Below are 24,203 nucleotides of genomic sequence, written 5' to 3' on the forward strand. Positions count from 1 at the left end.
TTTATGTTCCACTTGGATTAAGAACTCATATTTTACTAACTTTTTATTTCACCCAGCCCACCATATAAATGTTCTGATAGGAAAATATTCTAGAAGAGCCCTAGGGTATAAAAGAATTTTCTTGCTATAAATACTTACCCTAAATATTTCTCTTTTTTAAATAGAGTTCACAGTCCTGTTCAAGTTGTACGCTCACCCCGTCTCTAGGGTTTGGCCTGAACATGACACGCTGACGTGTGTGTAGCTGTTCATCCTTCCATGCGACAGCACGCCTCACACACACAGCCTGAAGTGTCCCTGTCTCCCCTGGGTGGCTGAGGTGGCAGTTGTGGCTGCCCCAGGGGAGCAGTGTGGCTGTGACCCACACCCACAGGAGAAACCCCATTCCTGCAAACACTGGTCCTTTCTCTAGCACACACACTGGGCCCCTTGGGACAAGAGAGTTTTAACAAAGGGCAATTCCAGGGGTAGGGGTATTTAAATCTCCACACTCCTCCATGAAGGTGATCACACACACACACACACACACACACACACACACACACCCCAAGTAATTTGTAGGCTTTCTGAATGCAAACCAAGAGGGGGTGAACCTGCATGAAGGCGGCAGCAAGGTCTTGGGGGATGAACGTGGCTCGCATCTCAGCTTGACCACTGGTTCCCTAGGTCACATTCCCTCTGGCCTTGGATAGAGTCACAGCAATACGTGACACCTGTCCTCACAGGCCTGTGAGATAGGTGTGTGGAACCAGTTAGTTGACTGCCATCGTGGTTTTCAGTCCTACAATCAAGCGGTCCAGAGGCAGCATACAAAGGACTAATTCTGTGGGCAGGTTAAGTGGCACAATGAGGCTTAGTCCCCTTCCTGTGCATGTGCCACCTTCTCTCCCCTTTCTACTTGACAACGCTTCCAAGTCAGATTTCCACCAGTCATTCCAAAAGCTGTAAGAAGATGTTTTCCAAGGGGTGGGAGGGAGATGGGAAGTGAGAGGGACCACAATGAGATCCCATGAGGCCAAGCAAGACATAAACGCTGCACTCAAACGTGCCCCCTGGTGACAAGGAGCACTGGCTTTCTCACCCTGACTTCCGGGAAGTAGGGAGGTCGGGGAAGGATGGTATTGAGGGGCCATATGAGGGATCACACAGCAGAAAGCCGATGAAGCCCGCCCCCTCCTGATGGGGCTCACGATTTGTGCTGGAGTTCACGCTTCGGCCTCTGACCTCCTCTGCAGCCTGACCACACCTCAGGGCTTGGCATCACTGAGCCTGGGGGTTCTGGGAGCCCTCTTTGCTCTCACTTTCCTCCACCAGGCTGCACTCGGACCCTGTGACCGAGGACTTGCTGCCACGAAGTGTGTGGGCATTCAGCATCTCCAGCAGCAGGTCGTAGACGGGGACCACATTTTTGCACTTCATGTTGAGCAGGTGTTCCATGCCCTTGTTACTAGGGGGACAAAAAGGTGCTGAGATTCCTTCCTGAAGCAGCCAAGGAAAGTCTGACATCTTCCCCGACAGAGCCAGTCCTCCACCCCAACCCCTGCGCTTCTTCCAGCCCTTTGCTAGCTATGGTTCTTGCATCTGTCTCCTCCAGTGATCTACACGTAAGGACAAGTACGATGTCCTATGGGCCTTGGTGTCCCACCACCCACCCACAATGGCCTGATAGCACCTGCACATGGTGCAATGGGGTCTCGCTGTTCACCACAGTTATGTCTACACAGTCTTCGCAAACACTGAACCATTGCTACTGGGAGAAATACAGGGTTAGGTTCTGAGAGGTCCAGGTCCCAACATTTTCACCAGCCATTAATACATAACCTTGTTTCTTCTGAGTTATTGTTATAAAGACACTTTATTTAACACATACAGTCCATTCACTAACATTTAACTCACGGCCTACAGCACTAAAATTCATGCCTGAACAAAGTGTATCTAACACGTATATTTTTTCTGTAGGGACATCACAGGTTTCTTGCACTTAGGAACACTAGAGAGCACTTCAGCACTATGCTTGGGGTCATTTTTAGACAGTGAAATCCCCAACAAAGTACAAGAATGGCAAAATGAGGCACTAAATAGACCACGTAATGGACCCTTGTTTACAGTATGAGAGCAGAAACGAGAAGGCAGAGCAGCACTGCGTGTGACCCCTGCTGGTAACGTAAGTATGGGTAACTCAAACTTTTTGCCATGCTGCACGTGTCCTCGAATGACCTCAAAAGTGCCGTGAGTATTGATTTGGGGGGTTACAAATAAATTTTAGCAAGCAGGCAAATTCACAAATAGGAAATCTGTAATTAATGAGGATGGACTGTTTCTGCTCTGCAAATGGTCATGTACCGAGTAATCATTAAAGAGGAAACAGAGGCGGAGGTCATTTCCATTTCCTCCCCCTTGGTAAAATTCTTGAGGTGTGTGTTGTCCTTTCTCACCACCCCTAGACTTCCCTCCTCGTCGAGGGAGCACCTACCTTCCATCCTCATGTCCCCTCTTCCAGCCCCATGGCAGGGCTACCCTCCTCCTGCGTGACATCAAGCACTGAGCCGCATGGTACCAGCATGAAACCATCATCACACACCATCCCCCTCCACGAGCGCACACAATTTCCATATCCTGAATACACTCTACCCACGCCCTGCCATCCCAAACCTACTGGGCTCACTAGTTCTCTTAGGTCTCACTCTTAACAACCTGATGCTATCGTAAGAAAAGAACAGCTCTTAGGGAAGCCTTTGTGTACCTCCCCAAATCACCAGCCTCAGAGCTGATCTAGAGGAGCTGGGTTTAACCTCTTCCGGAAAAGACCTCAGGACCCCAGCCCTGGGTAGTGCAGAAAGAGGTGGCAGTTCACTCTAGGAGAGGAACTAACTAACTGCCCCTTTCAGAGCTCCATAAACAAGCTAAAAGCCCCAGCAACTGAAAAACAGATGAGCCACACAGGCCGCCATCAAAAGCTCCTATGAGGACCACGCCACATTCAGTGCTCGCCGTGGCCGGTCTTTGGTTACAGGTGTGTGCACTGATGATGCACCCCCTTCCCTTTCAGGGGTTCATTTTCCCTTAAAGGTGGCAATTCTGCCTTCTCCATCTCAAAGTGGCAAAACCCTTTTTCCAAAGCTCTTCGCCCTCCTCTGGGCATGTGCACAGCCCCCTCCCACCACGCACCCCGTGGAGCGGCCCCCGCAGGGATTGTACCTGGCGTGCCTGATGTGAGAAAGGAGCATCAGCAGGTTAGCCAGGCGGACGGACTGCTGCTGGGAGGGGATGCCGCTCTTGGCGATCACCCAGACCAGAGCATCCGTCACAGCGTTCAGTAGATGAGCCAGTTTCCGGCTGCTGTCAGCCTCCTGGGGTGCCTCAGCTGAAGGGTACACACCTGGACAAAGCATAAAAAAGCCACGAGTCACTGCCCTGAGAGGAGAAAACGGAAGTCATGTGCTCAGCCATTAGGCATGCATATGTTCTCCAGAAAGGAGGCCAAAGTGATCTGGGTTGCTCTGACATATGCATGTCTGGTGAAACCTTAAAAGCATGGCTTCACCTGTGCATGGTGTCCTTGTCCCCCAAGAGCCAGCCCTGTCACTGAGCTGGAAGGGAAAGCCTTCCAGCTGAATGCCGGATGAACGCAGGCAGACTCAACGGCCTCTCAGAGGGCCCCCTGGCCCAAAAGTGTGGCCTTGCCAAGCAGGAAATGTATCTAGTTGCCTCAAACCATGACATGGTATATCTCAGCTGCAGCAACAAATACCCACATGGAGATGGTCAGAAAGTGAGATTAACTCAACTCCTAGTCCCTAAGAGGGCCCCTCATCTACGGGGAGTTTAATAAACATAAACTAATCACCACCGCTATGCCGCCTCCCCCCACCCCTGTGTGCCACGCGCAGACGGCCACGGCAGGGCCACTGCCACCTCTGTCCAGGCCCTCAGCATCTCACTTCAGGTGATGCCTTGCTGGAGCAGGAAGACCACCGATTTGGAATCAGACAGACCTACTCTATATCTTCCATCTCTCGCTCTCTGACCCCTGACCAGTCACACAGCTCCTCCAGCCTCAGCTCCTCACTGAGCAAAGCTTACAGGCACATGTCTACCTCCCCACGAGGTAGGTCGCTTCCCCTTTCCTGCCTGGCCCGGTGTCTAATTCCCCTCTGACTCTCGGGACTGAGATACTTGGCCTCCCAAAGGTTGCAAAACAACCGCTCAGGTAAATCTTGCCCTACTACCCCCTCGCCTACCAACCCGACTCCTTGATTCCTGGCAGCAGGGAATTAATTAGCTTCTCTTCCAGGCTTTCGATTTCAAAGAATAAATAGCAAATACGTGAAGTCAACGGGGGAGCTGCTGACTTTTGACTGTAATGAGAACGAAGGATGGCTGGCACTCTATCATCCACAGAATTGGTTTTGGCAGTTTTTGTTCTCTACTTTTATTGGCATTTCCAGTTCAATTAATGCAACTCAGTTCAACTCAGCTCAACTCACTCCAGTTAAGGCAAGGGACATACTGAACCACAACCATGCCAGTGCAGCGCTTCGCCACATCCCTAGGGGCATGTCCGTCCATGATGTCTGATGATGCAGATTTAAAATATTCATCTTTGGCCCAGAAGCTGCTGCTCTAACCCATCTGCTCACATGTTCCTCACAGGGACTCTTCCAGGCTCCCTGGCATGCTGGGGTCAAGCCTCCCGTTGACCCCCATGGCAAATAACCTGCCCTCTCACTGCCCCCACCTTCCACTCAACATGCCCTTGAGTGTCCAAAATGAAAAATGCAGATCATGTGGTGCCCTTAAATGAATTCCCAGCTCTTGGGGTACAGTCCAAACCACTTGGTGCAGTTAACAGTGTACCAGGGCTCTCTCTGCTCTCTGCATCCTCAGTTCCCCGCACACCTCACCCTGAACACTGCTTTCAATTCCTTTAACAGGTGATGCCCTGAGCATACTGAGCTTTCTGCTTAGGAATGCTCTTCCTTCCCTCCCCTCGTCCACCCCATCTCCTCCTCTTCTCCACATCCCCTCCTCTTACTTATCTACATCCATTCCTCCTTTAGATTCCAGCCTGGTTATGAACTTCCTTGTGGAAGCTTCCCTGACTTCCCTCTGGTTTGGGCTCTCCTCTGAAGCTCCAAAGGTGCCCTGTGCTTCCCCAGCAGAGGGCAGCACGTTGTCCTACACGCTGGATGTCCTCATATACACGCTCTGACCCTCAGTGAGACTGGACATAATAAGTACTGTGCAGGCACAGACCCTATTTGTTTGCCTTTATATACCCATCACCTATTACAATGACTGGCATGGAGTAAGCACTCATAAATGGAAGAATTAGACTGAATTTACATAGGTTTAAATTTTTAGCCAATCACACCATTATAATTGAAATGATAAATATGCATGTTGATGCATATTTTAGGTACATACACAGAAAATTATAAATCAAATGAAAGCTTAGAGAAAATTATTTTAAGCTTATTTTCCCTTAAAATTGACCCTGGCTGCATTAACAAGTATTTTCTTTAACTACCCTTTAGTCTATTCTGCTACATGAAATGTGCTCCATGTATTTCTACTGCCATAAAGAAATCTTACATTTTTGGATTCTAAAAGGAGTCAAAATTACGTACCTGTACATATGTCAGTCTAAAGTGACAAAACGTGAAAATATAAAAATATTTGGCTAGTATACAAATGTTCACAGCAATATTACTCATAATAGCCCCAAAGTGGAAACAACCTAAATGTCCACCAACTGATGAATGGATAAACAAGATGTATATCCATACAGTGGAAGATTACTGGGCCATAAAAAGGAATGAAGCAAGGCAGAAATAGAGACACAGATGTAGAGAACAAACGTATGGACACCAAGGAAGGAAAGGTGGAGGGGATGAACTGGGAGATTGGGATTGACATATATACACTAATATGTATAAAATAGATAACTAATGAGAACCTGCTACATAGCACAGGGAACTCCACTTCGCTGTACAGTAGAAACTAACACAACATTGTAAAACAACTATACCCCAATAAAAATAAAAAATAAAAAGCAGAATGCCAAAAAAAAAAGGAATGAAGTACTGACACATGCTACAACTTGGGTGAAACATCATGCTAAGTGAAAGGAGCCAGCCACAAAGGTCTACATTTTTATGATTCCATTTATATGAACTGTCCAAAATGGGCAAATCGATACAGACAGAAAGTAGATTAGTGGTTGCCCAGGACTATAGGTGGGACAGAGATTGGAGAGTGACAGCTAGATTGGGGAGTACAGGATTTCTTTTAGGGTGATGAAAAATGTTCTAAAGTTGGTTTTGATGATGGCTGCACAAGTCTATAGATATACTAAAAACCACTGAATTGTACACTTTAAATGGGTGAATTGAATGGCATATGAATATCACAATAAAGCTGTAATTTTAAAAAGCAATAAAATGAATCTTCAGAACCAAAACTGCAGTAACATAAAAGCTCCTCAGTACCTCCTTACGTCTGACCAAGGCTCCCCTCAGATAACCCGTGTTGGCTATTGGGTCACCTTCTTCATAAACGAGCAGTCACTGCCAACGATCTTCTACAGGCTGTGGGGTCAGCACAGCTCCATACAGGGCTCAGGGTCCATCACTGATGAGGGGTTTGGGGATAGGGGTCACTGTGGTTCTGTAAAGGCATGTGCCGTATCACTTTTACATATGGGGAAAGATTTTACGTACAAAAAGATTAACCTATATAAAATCATCCTGGGAAGGAACTGGGCTGTAGAATACCCATTTTGCTGCCTGCCTCTCTTTTCAGTCAGCAGTGCTGTGCCTGCACTTTGGGCATTCACATACCCTCTTGCTCATCAGACACGTAGGTACAGGGTAATCGCTAAGTGGCAGGCCCCAGGAGGGGCAAGAGACAAGACACAAAGCCCCCAGGATGCTCACTGCCCAGACACACAGGAAACGGTAAGGATTAACTCCTCCCAGCCCCCAAGAGTTAAGAACATCAGATTTTCATTTAGAAATTAAATGACTTTTCCTAAAACTAAAGAAATACAGTAAAAAAAAGTCAAGATCTTGGCACACCACCACACACATACCAAAGAAAGTAAAATAAAATCAAGGACACAATTTCCTTTCCTCTTTATCGCCTGGGAACAGCTGTGTCCTCCTTTCACCAGCCCACCTGATGACATTCTGAGCAGCACATGGGGAGAGATGGGCAACCCCCCAACATCTGCCACGTCCTAAGGGTTCAAAGGACGAAGATATAAGCTCGCCTCAACTGAAAGCAAATAAATCAGAAGAGATAAAGTGTTTAATAAAAATTCCAGAATACTAACCAAAGGAAAAATGTTCTGGCTTTTGGGAGGTGTATGTGGGGTTTTGTTTGCCTGTTTGCTTTGAGGAAAGAACCTCTAGCTATGACCATCCCCTTTATCACTACCTCCTAACCCAGCACCATAAGAACAGACTGATGTTGGAAAGGTGTTGGTGACATGGACCCAGGAGGCTGATGCCTACAATGCTTTGCCCCCATGTTCTCCATCAACAGAAAAGCACCCATCTGGCCTCTTCAGCATCCTTCTGTGTGTCCTTTTGTATCTTGGCTTTCTCCACCTACCCACGTCATGGGAACCCTCCCTATAAACTCAGAGTGAACCAGGGCTTGAGTTGATATCTCTTAATAATCTTCTTCATGTAAAATAGGCTTACCTGGTTCTAACTATTTCTTTCATTTAATGAAAAGTTTCATCCATATGAAAACTTTGTAATGAAAAGTCACAAAAGTTTGCAAAGCCCTAAAATTATTTGGATACATAGATCTTATTCCTAATTTTAAATATTTTCAAAGACTCATTATTTGCAGATTGATTCCACTCTGTTTCCTAGATTCAGTAGCCTCTAATTCTATCCAAGGGAGGACTTCCCTAGTCTCCAGGTTTCTGGGTGACAAGATGGCTGGTCTCAGGACTCTTAATTTGGATACGCTGTTACATTAAGTATAACACTCACATAACACCCTAGAGTTTCTAAAACACTTTAATAAATATTGTAATAGGTTGTGTTAAATGCAACATTTTCTGTTGTCTCTGAGTTTCAGGAGCCATATCAAAGACTGAGTATATATAATAGAGTAATACCAGGCACCCTCACATCTTACCTATGCACCGCGGAAGAGGATTTGCTGAGAGGGAAGTTCGGATGGTGCTGCCCTCACCCCATCTCTCCCCAGCAGAGAGGAACATGCTCTTCTAAGCCTGGTAAGGATCAGAGCCCTCATTAACTGTAAGAGTGTATATCCCTATTCTGGACCAAAAGCATTGTATCTAGTTCATTACTGCTAAGATTTTTATTAGGATCAAGTTGAATTTACAGACTATCTGTGGGGAAGATTAACATCTTAACATACTGAATCTTTTAACCCATTAACATCTCTCTCCATTTATTTAGGATTTCTTATTTCTGTCAGCAATGTTTTGCAGTTTTCAATGTGTGGTCTCACATGTTTTGTCAAATTTATCCTAAGGTTTCACAATTTTTTTTTTTTTTTTTTTTGCGGTACGCGGGCCTCTCACTGCCGTGGCCGCTCCCATTGCGGAGTACAGGCTCCAGACGCACAGGCTCAGCGGCCATGGCTCATGGGCCCAGCCGCTCCGCGGCATGCGGGATCTTCCCGGACCGGGGCAGGAACCCGCGTCCCCTGCATCGGCAGGCAGACTCTCAACCACTGCGCCATCAGGGAAGCCCAAGGTTTCACAATTTTTGATGCTATTGTAAATAGTATTGATTTTTTATTTCAATTACCAATTATTCATTCCTACCATATAGAAATAAAATTATTTTTTATATATTTCCCTTATATCCCACAATCTGGGTAAACTCACTTTTTTGTAGACTCTGAGTTTTCTACACAGATTATCACATTTTTCAAATAAAGAGTTTTACTTCTACCTTTATAATCTGGATGGATGTCTTTTATTCTCTTTTCTTGACTTATGACACTAAAACTTCCAGTAAAACATTGAATAAAATTCATGAGAGTGGACATACTTGGCTTATTCCTGATAACAAGCAAGTATACCATTAGCTGTAGATTATTCATTAATGCCCCTGACTAGGTTAAGGAAGTTTCCTTCTGTTACTAGTTTGTTGAGAGTTTTTAGAAGGAATGGGCATTCGATTTTGTCAAATGCTTTTTCTGCACAATTGGAATAATCACATGGTTTTTCATTATTATTCTGTTAATATGGTAAATTATGTTGATTTTCTTTTTTAAATGAATATGACATGGTTTTATTTTTCTCATTTATTTATTGAATTAAAAAAATATATTGAATAAATATTGCATCGGGTCTTAGTTGCAGCACGTGGAATCTTTCATTGCGGCACACAGGCTTCTCTCTAGTTGTGGCGCACAGGCTCCAGAGCACAGGGGCTCGCTCTGTAGTTTGTGGCACACCGGCTAGTTGAGGTGTGCAAGCCCAGTAGTTGTAGCGCTTGGGCTTAGTTGCCCTGTGGCATGTGGGATCTTAGTTCGCCGACCAGGGATCGAACCCGCGTCCACTGCACTGGAAGGCAGATTCTTTACCACTGGCCCACCAGGGAAGTCCCTGTTGATTGATTTTCAAAAGTTAAAGAACCTTGTATTCCTGGGAAAATCACACTTGTTCACAATATATGATTGGATTCTATTTCTAAAAAACAAATTTGAGAATTTTGGCATCTGTATACATGAGAGATACTGGTCTGCTGTCTTCTTTTCTTCCAATATGTTGGTCTGGGTTTCCTATCAGAGTAATGAGTTGGAAAGTATTGCCAACTCCTCAGTTTTCTGCAAAAATATGTATAAGCTTGGTATTACTTATTCCTTAGATGTTTGGTAGAATTCTTGCAGAAAAGCCATCTGGGCCTGAAGTTTTCTTTGTGGGAAAGTTTGTAACTACAAATTCAATGTCTTTGATAGATATATAGCTGTTCAGAATTTTTAAGTTTCTTTTTGATTGAGTTTCAGTAATTTGTATCTTTCAAAGAATTTGTCCATTTCATCTAATATTCAAGTGAATTGGCATAAAGTTATTTATAATATTACCTTATTATTCTTTTTAATATCTGCAGAAAAATAACATCACCTATCCCACTACTGATACTGGTAACCTGTATCTTCTTTCCTTTTTTCTGATCAGTCTGGCCAGAGGCTCATCAATTTCATTGATCTCAAATAATCAGCTTTTGACTTTCTTGTTTTTCATCTACTATTTTCTTTTTTTCTGTTCCATTGTTTTCCACTCTATCCTTTATTATTTCTTTTCCTCTGCTTATTTGGGGTTTCATTTTCTCTTCTTTTCCTAAGTTTCCTTAAGGTTGAAAGCTGAGGTCCTTAATTTCAGACCTAGCTTTTTTAATTGAAATATAGTTGACATACAATTCTAAGTCAGTTTCGGGTGTACTACATAGTGATTTGACATTTGCATACATTATGAAATGATCACCACAATAAGTCAAGTAACCATCTGTCTCCACACAAAGGTATTACAATATTTTTGACCATATTCCTAATGTTATATATTACATCTCCATGGCTTATTTTATAACTGAAGTGTGTATCTTTTTTTTTTTAATTTTTATTTATTTATGGCTGCATTGGGTCTTCATGATTGCGTGAGGGCTTTTCTCTAGTTGTGGTGCGTGGGCTTCTCATTGCGGTGGCTTCTCTTGTTGCGGAGCACAGGCTCTAGGAGCATGGGCTTCAGTAGTTGTGGCATGCAGGCTCAGTAGTTGTGGCTCATGGGCTCCAGAGCGCAGGCTCAGTAGTTGTGACACACGGGCTTCTCATTGCAGTGGCTTCTCTTGTTGCGGAGCACAGGCTCTAGGAGCGTGGGCTTCAGTAGTTGTGGCATGCAGGCTCAGCAGTAGTGGCTCACGGGCTCTAGAGCGCAGGCTCAGTAATTGTGGTGCACGGGCTTAGTTACTCCGTGGCATGTCGGATCTTCCCGGACCAGGGCTTGAACCTGTGTCCCCTGCATTGGCAGGCAGACTCTTAACCACTGTGCCACCAGGGAAGCCCTGGAGTTTGTATCTCTTAATTCCCTTCAGTTACTTCATACACTCTCTCTCCCCTCTAGCAACCACCTGTTTGTTCTTTGTAGTTTGTTCTCTGTATTCATTAGTCTATTTTTGTTTTGTCTGTTTTGTTTTTTAAATTCCACAAATAAGTGAGATCATACAGTATTTCCCTTTCTCTGACTTACTTCACTTCACATAATACTCTTTAGATCCTTCCATGTTGCTGTAAATGGCAGGATTTCACTTTTTTTTTTGTTTTGTTTTTTTTTTTTTTTTTTTTTTTTTTTTTTTTTTTTTTTTGTTTTTTTGCGGTACGCGGGCCTCTCACTGTCGTGGCCTCTCCCGTTGCGGAGCACAGGCTCCGGACACACAGGCTCAGCGGCCACGGCTCACGGGCCCAGCCACTCCGCACGGCATGTGGGATCTTCCTGGACCAGGGCACGAACCTGCGTCCCCTGCATCGGCAGGCGGACTCTCAACCACTGCGCCACCAGGGAAGCCCCTCACTTTTTTTAATAGCTGAGTAATATTCCATTGTATGTGTGCATACATACACATACACACACACACACACACACACACACACACATCCCACATCTTCTTTATTCACTCATCTATTGACAGACACTTAGGTTGCTTCCATATCTTGGCTATTGTAAATAATGCTGCAGTGAACATTGGTGTACATGTAAACCAGGATACACATTCTTTTCAAGTGCACATGGAACATTCTCCAGGATAGATCACATGCTAAGCTACAAAACAGTCTTAATAAATTTAAGAAGGTTAAAATCACATCAAGCATCTTTTCTGACTACAACAGTGTGAGACTAGAAATCAACTAGAAGAAAAAAACTGCGAAAAACACAAACACATAGCATACTACAAAAAAAAATCAGTGGGTCACTGAAGAAATCAAAGAGGAAATAAACATATACCTGGAGACAAATGAAAATGGAAACACATGATCTGAAATCTATGGGATGCAGCAAAAGCAGTTCTAAGAGGTAAGTTTGTAGCAATACAAGCCTACCTCAAGAAAAATCTTGACATATTCCTTTTATTGGAATATGGGCCTTGAATGCTATAAATTTCCCTCAAACTATTTTTTTAAATTAATTTAGTTATTTATCTTTGGCTGTGTTGGGTCTTTGTTGCTGTGCACGGGCTTTCTCTAGTTGCGGCGAGCTGGGGCCACTCTTTGTTGCGGTGTGCGGGCTTCTCATTGCAGTGGCCTCTCTTGTCACGGAGCACGGGCTCTAGGCACACAGGCTACAGTAGTTGTGACTTGCCAGCTCTAGAGTGCAGGCTCAGTAGTTGTGGCTCACCAGCTCTAGAGTGCAGGCTCAGTAGTTGTGGCGCACAGGCTTAGCTGCTCCGCGGCATGTGGGATCCTCCCAGCCCAGGGCTTGAACCCGAGTCCCCTGCACTGGCAGGTGGATTCCCAACCACTGCACCACCAGGCAAGCCCTCCCTCAAGCTACTGCTTTAGCTGCAACCCCAACATTTTGCTGTGTTCCACTTTCATTTTCAGTTAGTTCAAAATGCTTTCTAATTTTAATTTTGATTATTTTTCTGTGATCCATGGATTATTTAGATATATGTTATTTGGTTTCCAAACGTTTGGAAATTCTCCAAGATCTTTCTAATATTGGTTTCTAATTTAGTTCCATTGTGTCAAAGAAAATACTTTGTACAAATTAAATTCTTTTAAATGTATTCAGACTTGTTTCATGGTCCAGGATATAGTCTATCCTGGTAAATATTCAATGAATACTTGAAAAGAATGTGTCTTCTGCTGTTTTGGGGTTGAGGGTTTTTAAAATGCCAATTAGGTAAAGTTGGCTGGCAGTGTTATTCAAGTCTTCCCTATATTTACTGATTTTCTGTCTACTTATTCTATCAATTATTGAGAGAGGGGTATTAAAATATCCCACTATAATAAGGGATTTGTCCATTTCTCCCTGCAGTTTTATCAGATTTTACTTCATAAGGTTTGAGGTTCTCTTATTTGGTGCATAAATGTTTAGGATTGTTATGTCTTCTTGACAAATGGACTCATTTATCATTATGAAATTACCTTCTCTATTCCTAGAAATATTCTTTGCTTTAAAATTTACTTTTTCTGATATTAATGTAGCCACTCCAGCTTAATACTCTGTTCATTTTTTAAACCCTTTTTTCTTTCTATTCTTTTTTGATAGTTTCTATTGCTCTTGCTTAACAGGCACTATTGTTTCTTCTGCTATGCCTCATCAGACGTAAGTCCATCAAAACATAGCTTTCACATTTAGAAATTTAATTTGTGTGTATTTCATATTTTCCATGTCTCTCCTTAACCTGTTCATGCTTTCCTCTACTCCTTGGACATATGGAATATAGTTACAGTAATTGTTTTAATGCCCTTGTCTACTAAGTCTATCATCTGCATCACCTGGTGTCTTTTCCAATTATTGTCATTTTCCTCATAATAGGTCATATTTTCTGCTTCTTTCCATGCTTGCTAACATGTGATTGGTTTACCCTGTTAAGTGCTGGATATTCTTCCATTCCTTTAAATAGTCTTGAGCTTTATGCAGTTAAGTTACTTGGCAATAGTTTGATCCTTCAGACTTGCTTTTTAAGTTTCATTTGGTAGGAGCAGGGCAGCCTTTAGTCTAGGGCTTATGTTACCTCACTACTGAGGCAATACCTTTCTGAGTACTACAACCAACATCCAGTAGAGTAGAAGGTTTTTTCCCTGTGGCTGGTGAGAACGTGAACTATTCCTGGCCCTGTGTGAACTTCCAAGTGTTGTTCTGCCCGCTCCTTTCTGGTGGTTCTTTCCCTGCCCTCGGTTAGAATCATAAGCATGAAATTAATGCTCAGCTGAAGACCTGAAGGGGATCCTCTGCAGGTCTCTAAAGCCTCTCTGTCCAGCTCATTCCTCTCCAGTTCTCTCCCCTGAAAATCCTAGCCTTCCCAAATTCACAACTCTGCTCCCTCATTTCAGGGAGACCACTGGTGTCTACCTGGGTTACTTCTCCCTGTATTGCAGCCTGGAAACTGGCTCCAGGCAGTAAACTGGTCAAATGGATCACCTTGTGTCTATTCTCTTGGGAGTCACTGTCCAATGTCCAATGTCTGTTTTATATATTCTGTAGGGTTGTTTAAATTCAAGGTGGCTAAGTGGATTCTGTCCCTGTGTTTGTTTTCAAGTTAATGCTATAAATAATCAAAAAGAAAAAAGCCTGTAACTTGAGATGCTTAAAATCTAGCATGGAAAAGACTCACCTCTCCTGACAGTGGAAATTTTCCCACAGAAACAGAACCCCATTTTCCTAACAGCAACGCAGAACAGGATAAATTCATTTTGAATGCCGTTATGACTACCAAGCCAAAAAAATTTCTTAAGAAAAGATTTCTTAAATTGGGATTTACTGTAAACAAATCCTACTCACTTACTGTCCCAAGTGGTAATTACATCACATGCCTACCTCACCCTCTGTAATTCTCTCTACATGGCAGTTCTGTCAGATGCTGCAGGAGGAATGCCGTAGCCTTAGGCTTTCCCATTTGCACAGATGTTTCTAGTTTCCCAACAACACAATATGATGTCCAGAGGCTAAAATGACTGTGAGGAGCCTTGCCAAACATAAGGCTTTACACTGCAAAGTGGTGTAACAAGAAACAAACTGCTTTCCAAGGAGCACTTTGCTGCACAGAAAAGAGTTCTAAATTATTTCTGCAAGTAAGAGAAGCCCCATAATCTGGCATTTGATGATCCTCCTGTATCAAGGTGGGAATGAACTTTCCAGGGAAATCTTGCCTTTAACAAAGACAAATGACAACAAAAATCTGAGGTAACGTCTGTAGGTAAATTCAAAGAGAAGGTCAGAAAAAGTTGATTTTCTTCCACAGTTTCATATGTCCCACCTGGACATTTCCTATATGCACATCAACTTAATCACTGATGTAAGCTGGGCCCTCATATTATTTTATAGAAGGGGAATGGTAACAATAAATGTCAAGAAGGTGCCAGAAGCTCCAAAGCATTTAGGAGTCTTCTTGGCTTTCCCTACAATTTTCATTTGTCCAACAACTTACCATTTCTACTCACAAATGTCTGCTTTCTAGAACTGCGGTAGGGAGTGTACTGGGTGTGGGGGAAATGTCCTGTCAGGCAAGTAAGGCCAGATTGAGATCCAACCAGGAAGTACCCAAAGGTTGTCTTCAGGGTCTCTGAGTCTCACATGACCTTCAAATTCCTTCTTCATTCCCCCTCTCCTCTCCTTTAAGACCTAACTTCCTCCCCCCACGCCCACCTCCTGATCCAGCTATCTCCCGGACAGCTCTCCATGCTCTATACCAGGGTTACTCAAAGTATCATCTGTTACCAGTTCACAGAGAAGAAGAAATTGAGGGTAAGCATTTGGAAACTTTTACAGTAATTGATAGAGTAATTTTAAATCAGTTGAATGTAACAACAAAATACTAGGGCTTGTATTTTGCACTTTTCTTTTTCTAGTACTTTATTTTTATTTCACAAAAGTAACTATCTACATGAAAGGATATACCATGTTCTTGTATTAGAAGAATCAATATTGTCCAAATGACTATACTACCCAAGGCAATCTATAGATTCAATGCAATGCCTATCAAATTACCAATGGCATTTTTCACAGAACTAGAAAAAAAATTCTAAAGTTTAAACGGAAACACAAAAGACCCCAAATAGATAAAGCAATCCTGAGAAAAAAAATTGGAGCTGGAGGAAATCAGACTCCCTGACTTCAGACTATACTACAAAGCTACAGTAATCAAAACAGTATGGTACTGGTACAAAAACAGAAATATAGATCTATGGAACAGGACAGAAAGCCCAGAAATAAATTCACGCACCTGTGGTCAACTAATCTATGACAAAGGAGGCAAGAATATACAATGGAGAAAAGACAGCCTCTTCAATAAGTGGTGCTGGGAAAACTGGACAGATACATGTAAAAAAATGAAATTAGAACACTCCCTAACACCATACACAAAAATAAACTCGAAATGGATCAAAGACCTAAATGTAAGGCCAACACTATGAAACTCTTAGAGGAAAACATAAGCAGAACACTCTTTGACATAAATCACAGCAATATCTTTTTTGATCCATCTCCTAGAGTAATGAAAATAAAAATAAACATAGGGACCTAATTAAACTTAAAAACTTCCACACAGCAAAGGAAACCATAAACAAACAAAAAGACAACCCTCAGAATGGGAGAAAATATGTGCAAGCAACTGACTAGGGATTAATCTCCAAAATATAAAAACAGCTCATGCAGCTCTATGTCAAAAAAACCAACAACCCAATCCAAAAATGGGCAGAAGATCTAAATAGATATTTCTCCAAAGAAGACATACAGATGGCCAAAAAGCACATGAAAATGTGCTCAACATCACTAATTATTAGAAAAATGCAAATCAAAATTACAGTGAGGTATCACCTCACACTGGTCAGAATGGCCATCATCGAAAAGTCTACAAACAATAAATATTGGAGAGGGTGTGGAGAAAAGGAAACCCTCCTACACTGTTGGTGGGAATGTAAATTGGTACAACATTATGGAGAACAGTATGGAGGTTCCTTAAAAAACTAAAAATAGAACTACCATATGATCCAGCAGTCCCACTCTTGGGCATATATCTGTAGAAAACCATAATTTGAAAAGATACATGCACCCCAATGTTCACAGCAGCTCTATTTACAAAAGCCAAGACATGGAAGCAACCCAAATGTCCATCTACAGATGAATGGATAAAGATGTGGTATATATATATACAATGGAATATTACTCAGTCATAAAAGAGTGAAAATGCCATTTGCAGCAACATGGATGGACCCAGAGATTATCATGCTAAGTGAAGTAAGTCAGATGGAGAAAGACAAATATCATATGATATCGCTTACATGAGGAATCTAAAAAAATGATACAAATGAACTTATTTACAAAACAGAAATAGAGTCACAGATGTAGAAAACAAACTTATGGTTACCAGGGAGGAGGGGAGGAGGGATAAATTAGGAGATTGGGATTGACATATACACACTACTATATATAAAACAGATAAATAATAAGGACCTACTGTATAGCACAGGGAACTCTACTCAATACTCTGTAATGACCTATATGGGAAAAGAATCTAAAAAAAGAGTGAATAGGGACTTCCCTGGTGATCCAGGGGTTAAGACTCCATGCTCCCAATGCAGGGGGCCCAGGTTCGATCCCTGGTCAGGGAACTAGATCCCGCATGCCGCAACAAAGATCCCACAAGCAGCAACGAAGATCCCCCATGCCGCAACTAAGACCCAGTGCAGACAAATAAATAAATAAATATTTAAATGTTAAAAAAAATAAAAAAGAGTAGATATATGTATAACTGATTCACTTTGCTGTACAGCAGAAACTAACACAACACTGTAAATCAACTATACTCTAACAAAAATAAAAATAAAGTAACTATAACAATTGGGAAATTATAAAAGAAAAGAAACCTGGTGCTTCACCATAGAGAGTTTGAGAAGCACTGCTCTATGTGTTTCCCTTTCATCAAAACCAGTGCCAATGCCCAAGAGCACCTGTTAGAGAGGAAATGAATATAGGCTGGAGGGGGAGAGGTCAGCTGCTCCCACATCTGGAGACAGCCTGCGACCCATGTGGCCACAGGTTCTGCATTGAGTTTTGGCTTCAGGAACTGCTGCTTAGTCTGATTTAAAATAAAGTAGCATAATACCATCTCACAGATTTCTGCTGTTTCAAACACTATGCTCTAAAATTGGATAAAATCTAGGTAATAAAGCCCCATACATTGCCCAAATGAAGTCTGTAAGTCATCACTTGAGAATTAAAACCTGGACATACATATTATTTGAGAAAGAAAGAAAAAAAAAAACAAAAAACAATAACCTAAAGGCCCAACAAGAGTAAACAGCTAAGCAAAGCAATCAATACCTGGTACAGCAGCTGGATTGAATACCATCAGGTAGACAGCAAACTGAACAGGATGAAAACTACACAGAAACTTAGAAATGTGTGCAAAATAATACGTCTCTATTAATTGTAGCGATGTTTATAATGGTAAAAAAAAAATAGAAAACGTATATTAAACAAAGGCCCATCAATAGAGAAAAGGCTGAACGATGTAGACAATGCCCTTGCTTCAAAGACTGAGTCAGATCTCTCCTCACTGTCCTGAAGGGATTTCACAGCATTCTGAAAAGGAAAAAAGCAAGATGCAAAGAAGTATTTGTATGTAGTGTCCCAAGTTTTTTAAATGGGGGGAAAAAGGTCTGTGTATATACCGGAGGTGAGGTATTATTTTAAATGATTATTAGAGGATGGAAGAAGGTATAAAGGCTACCCTCTGGTTGTTAAGATTAGCTACTTGGTGTCTGGGTGGAAGGATCAAGAAAAAATGGGATCAAAGCAAGCCTCCTTCAAAGTTTCCATAACTTTTAATACAAGATGCTATGCTGTTTATGTAAAATTTTATATATGAGCATATGTGTACATATCTATCTCTCTATCAAGAGCTGTTAAAGAACAGTCACCAAAGATATTGTGGTTATCTAGGGCAGAGAGGGGGGATTCCTAGTGATTTTTATTTTCTTCTTTGTATGTTTTTCTTTTGTTTGAATGTTTACAATAACCAGGTATTATTTATATAATAAAAAAAAACAGCAAAGCTACAACATACATACATCTTAGATGCTTTCCTCATTTCCCACCTCTAACCCATATATTTCCCTCAAGTCAGGTCCCTTCCTCCCAGGCCCCTCCACACCAACTTAGTTCTGGCTCTCATTGTTCCTAATAACTCCTGTTAGGCCCCTTGCCTCAGTCTCTCCCCTCTCCAGTCAGTCCTCCGCACGGAAGCCAGAGTGACCTTTCAAGAATGCCTATCTGGGGCTTCCCTGGTGGCGCAGTGGTTGAGAGTCCGCCTGCCGATGCAGGGGACACGGGTTCGTGCCCCGGTCCGGGAAGATCCCGCATGCCGCGGAGTGGCTGGGCCCGTGAGCCATGGCTGCTGGGCCTGCACGTCTGGAGCCTGTGCTCCGCAACGGGAGAGGCCCGTGTACCACAAAAAAAAAAAAAAAAAAAGAATGCCTATCTGTCCGTGATACTTCCCTGCCTGACCCTCTTCTAGGGCTGCTCAATGCCCCAGGCAACAATTCTCAACAGGAGTTACACTCAGTAATCTTCAACACTGCATTTTACAACCTTGTCCGCCTCCCCCGGCTCTTCCACTGCATGACTTGCAGCTCCTGGCTTACCCCCGTCCTTTCATTCTTCCCTGCCTACCCCTCCCACCTGCCCATCAACTCATTCAACACCCAAACATCGTTCCCTTCTGCAACCACTTCAGCACTTCTCCTCCTGTCTTCCCAGAGTACTCAGTGCTCTGCACACACTTTGTGATAGCACTGAGATCATTCTTTTTAGCGAATTTGTTTTCTCTCTCTCTCTATGAGCCATGGGAGGGCAGGAATACATATATCCTCTACATCTTTAGTGAATGAATGAATGAAATGAATGAATAAATGAACTTGTAAAAGCAGAACCCAAAATAGTAAATATAAATGCATATTAACCATGTAAAAGGTCCGTATAAACACCGAAAAGGGGCTGAAAGTCCAGTTATAAAATACATCAGTCATGGGGATATAATGTACAGCATGGTGACGACAGTTAATAATGCTGTATTGCATATTTGAAAGTTGCTAAGAAAGCAGATCTTAAAAGTTCTCATCGCAAGAAAAAAGTTTTGTTAACTATGTATGGTGATGGGTGTTGACTTATTGTGATCATTTCTCAATATACACAAAATTCAAATCATCTGGGACTTCCCTGGTGGCGCAGTGGTTAAGAGTCCACCTGCCAATGCAGGGGACACGGGTTCGAGCCCTGGTCTGCAAAGATCCCACATGCCATGGAGCAACTAAGCCCGTGCACCACAACGACTGAGCCTGCGCTCTAGAACCCGCGAGCCACAACTACTGGAGCCCGTGTGCCACAACTACTGAAGCCTGCGTGCCTAGAGCCCGTGCTCTGCGGCAAGGGAAGCCACCACAATGAGAAGCCGCGCACCGCAACAAAGAGTAGCCCTCGCTTGCTGCAACTAGAGAAAGCTCTCATGCAGCAACGAAGACCCAACGCAGCCAAAAATAAAGAAATAAATAAAAATAAATTTATAAAAAAATTCAAATCATTTATGTTGTATACCTGAAACTAATACAGTGTTATATGTCAATTACATCACAATGAAATAAATTAAAATGTCAAAAAAAGAAAAAAGGATGAGAGGTAAACATTTTGAAGTTCGCTTTTTCCTTTTCCAGTAGAGTGGTTTCAGCTACTTTTTAAATTACTACCAGTAATTCACCCAACGAATAATTTATATTCAAATTACCAGAAGTTAACTACAGTTTAAATGCCTATAAAATGAAACAGAAAAGTCCGAAAGAAAGCCATTTTCCCCTTTTTAAATAAAATAAGAAATTCAGAAAAAAAAAAAAAAAAAAAAGAAAGAAATTCAGTACTCCTCAACACCATGCCAGCTCTAGAAACAGCATCTCTCCCCCATAAAACATGGCCCAGCTGTGTGGTTACTTACTGGAGTTGAGGAGGATCATGGCCTTGACACAGAGATATTCTTTGTGTTGGAGTTTTAACTCGCGAAACCTTGAAGTCGTTGCCAGGAGCATGTCAAAGATTTCCAGAATTCCTTCTACACATTTCCCTTCATCCCTACAAAAGTCCATTTAGAAATGTAAGGAACACACAGCTTCCGGTAACCATCGAAAGCAATAAGGAGTATTTTCTTTTTAATCTCAAGTTTCATCTTGTATACCCTTTAACTATAACAAGATAGTAATGAGACCACACCCAGAAATGTGAAATTACTAGAATTATTTTTATATAAGGAAGACAGGGCATTTCCTAGAAGTCCATAAAGCAAACATTTGAATATAAACTCTTTAGGCAACAGTGTGCACTGGAAGTACATTTTCCTCCTACCTATTCACCAAATGTTTTCCTTAAAGGAATACCATTTCTGTTATTTTTGACCTAAACTATGTCAGCCAACCAGCCCTCAATATGACACATATTACTAAAATGATACAGTCCATGTTCTCATCAAAAAACTCTGAAGTATTAATGAGGAAAGACTGAACATTACAGAAGCAAATATCCCAAGAAGAAATATTACTTTATATCTAGGGCTTAACTCTCACATCCTGGTGGTCAACTAGAAACTGGTGGGGCAACTAAGAGACATTTAAATGCAGTTTGAAGAAAAGCTAATATGACATACAAAGAAATCACAATTACAGAAGATGGATTAGAATCAGGAAAGGAAGGTAGAAATGGAGACATGGTAATTTTGATGTGCCAAAGATTATTTTTAAGCAAAAGTTTTAGACAAACTTTGGACTATGTAATAGAGATTCTTTTGAGCACTCCTTACGGAAATGAATGTTTAAGCATACTTTTGAAGTAAATTACTTGAACTGTACCTAGAAAATACCAGCCTCAATTCACTCCAGCCAGACACACATTATTCCACCTCACTGCTCCCAAAACAACTTCCATTATCATCAGTCATAGAGCTACTGGAAGTCCTTGACAAGCAAGCAGTTAAATGATTTCACCACGAAACATTCATTTGCTTCTAAAATCCTGCAGTACACAGCAAAGGGCAGCTATGGTGGCCATGAGTTTCTGCAAGTTTCATTTTCAGTCTGTAGCAGCTCCTGAAGGGGAACTGAGATCTTCAAAGAACACTGGCTGGTCCCTCCTCCTTCTCCCAACCCCAAGCCAGGACATTTCCAGTGATGGTAGTAGTTGGAGAAAGGGCCTCTGTAGAGTTCAAGTGAACTGGCACCAGTGGGTACTACCAATCCTGCTAAAGCCTTTCCTATTTGGTGCTATGCTTGGATGCCCGCTTACCAGGATCCTGCAGTCCACAGCGTTCACACCCCCGCAAGCTCACTACACAAAGCTCCAAGTATGCAAACCGCGCACACTGGCAAACAAGCGCGGTAACTTTGGAAACCAGTTTAGACTTCCTGAAAGTGCACAGGTTAAGTGATAAAATGTCAGTGCCCCCTAGAAGTCACTCCTAAGGGAAAGGCCACCTTGGAGAATCAGAGCCCTGGGCAAAGGGTGCCAAAATCTATAGGAAAGGCCCAGCCCTCCAAATGCCATCCGCCCACCTCCCCTGCTCTGGGCTTTCCCAGGCAGCCTGCTGCTAATGTCCAGTAAGGACATGCATGCCCTGCACATAGCAGAGGCACAAGAAATACTTATTCACTTATTCACTTGAATGCCCCGCAAGCCAATCATCAAATCACTCGGCCTAGGACAATTAATTATTGGAAACTGTAATTGGTGGGTTTAAGAACATCTGATACTGAGAAAAGCTAGTATTAAAATATCTCTGGGGGCAAAAACAAAATATCCAACAAGTCCTGCATTGACAATTTAATAGTTTGGCTCTTTACTCTTTTGTGAGACCCAGAGGTGGGGTCACGGGCACATGTGTGCACGCACACACACACACCTCCCCAAGTAGTACGATAAGGAGACTCATTTGAAATCAATCCTATTTTGCAGAAGCTGCCACCTGTGCCTAAAAACACATCTCTAAATACTGAAGTTAGCACCATTTCCTCATCGAAATACATACCATTTAAAATGTAAATTCATAATTCAAAAATGGAGGTAGAGGGACTTCCCTGGTGGTCCAGTGGGTAAGACAGGGGGCCCGGATTCCATCCCTGGTCAGGGGAACTAGACCCCGCATGCCACAACTAAGAGTCCGCATGCCGCAACTAAGACCCGGTGCAGTCAAAATAAATAACTAATTTTTTTTTTTTTTAATGGAGGTAGAGTTTATATTATAGGGTATCTTAGGCCTTGATAAATGCTGCAGCTCAAAGTAATCAGGACATATGTACCGCATGGAAAAAGTGAATTTCTCAACCAGTTGTAAAGAGCAAGGTCTGATTGCTTTCTCCAGCAGGTGTGAGAGCCAACCATCTCATTCAAGGGGTGGCAAGGTTAGAATATTTTTATTCACTTCACAGGCTGTAGAAAACAAATACATTTCTAGAAAATAAATGAGAAATATAGGGGCAATAAGGTACAATATCTTATAAAGGACACCCTAATAGAGTTCTACCTTAAAATGAGTTATACAGAACAGAGTGAGGAAGGACTTTACAATCAATGAGACCTATTTCATTTATTCTGTAAGTAACTATGATTGACACTGAATTACGAGTAAGAAATTAAGACAGGTTTAAAAGATCTGAATTCAACCTAGTGGGTATATGAGTTGGATGTTAAAATACTGAAACAATATATCAATCAAACCAAACTACTCATGGAAATTTACTTTTACACTCCATTTCCCCATAAACCAGTGCTAAATAAAAATAAAAGTAGTAGTTCCATGTGGACTATCTTATATTTGATAACCACTCCCTTTATAAAAGAAAAATACTCTGTTTGATACCAAGGACAACGTGTTGAAAGAGTGGGCTTCCCTTTGGGGTTCACTGTCTTGTACTGGCATATATAGGTCCGCTGGCAGCACACATGTGGCTAATAGACCACAGTTTGTCTATCTTTGTGTGGGTGGCAGTAGGGTTGGGAGAGCTTAGCTCATGGGAAGGACTGAAATATTGAACTCAGGTGAAATGATCTGAGTACAAAAGGGAAATACAAATTCAGAAGTGAAAATTCTGTCAGTCTCTTGAAGAAAGTTCAATATACAAATACCTGAGGTGAATGCAAACTCAGTACATTTACACTTGTGAGTCCACAGAACTCCATAAACATACACTTCCTCTGACTTTTTAATAACATTTGACAGTTTCCTATTGATGCTAAGGACACATAATGTCTTAGCATATATGATTTTTTGAGCAAGTAGAAGTTCAGATTCTGTGGTAGATCTTCACATGAATTGGGATTCTAGTGATTACTAAAAGAACTACCTTGTTAGAAATAAGCTGAGATACCCGGATTTTCCTCTCATCCTCAGTAGGTTCAAGTTTTCTCGCTGCAGAAGCCTCAACAAGAATAAAGGGAAACAAATTATAGTCTC

At 42.2% G+C, this 24,203-nt stretch overlaps 1 protein-coding gene across 4 annotated transcripts in view; it reads right to left on the bottom strand.

Moving 5' to 3' along the window:
- ESR2 (estrogen receptor 2) overlaps positions 1–24,203 on the bottom strand; it is a 183,141-nt gene that overhangs the window by 134,169 nt on the left and 24,769 nt on the right. The window contains exons 6-8 of one of the 4 annotated variants that reach the window (XM_032621166.1): positions 20,703–20,836; positions 3,199–3,379; positions 2,719–2,720 (exon numbers count right to left, since the gene is read on the bottom strand). In XM_032621166.1, the coding sequence (XP_032477057.1) occupies positions 2,719–2,720; positions 3,199–3,379; positions 20,703–20,836 (317 nt within the window). Of the gene's footprint in view, positions 1–1,022; positions 1,448–2,718; positions 2,721–3,107; positions 3,109–3,198; positions 3,380–20,702; positions 20,837–24,203 lie in introns of those variants that run through there. The other 3 variants (XM_032621167.1, XM_032621164.1, XM_032621168.1) reach the window with 3 other exon arrangements.

This window comes from Phocoena sinus, chromosome 2 (genome assembly GCF_008692025.1).
Source record: "Phocoena sinus isolate mPhoSin1 chromosome 2, mPhoSin1.pri, whole genome shotgun sequence".
NCBI classification, from domain to species: Eukaryota; Metazoa; Chordata; class Mammalia; order Artiodactyla; family Phocoenidae; genus Phocoena; species Phocoena sinus.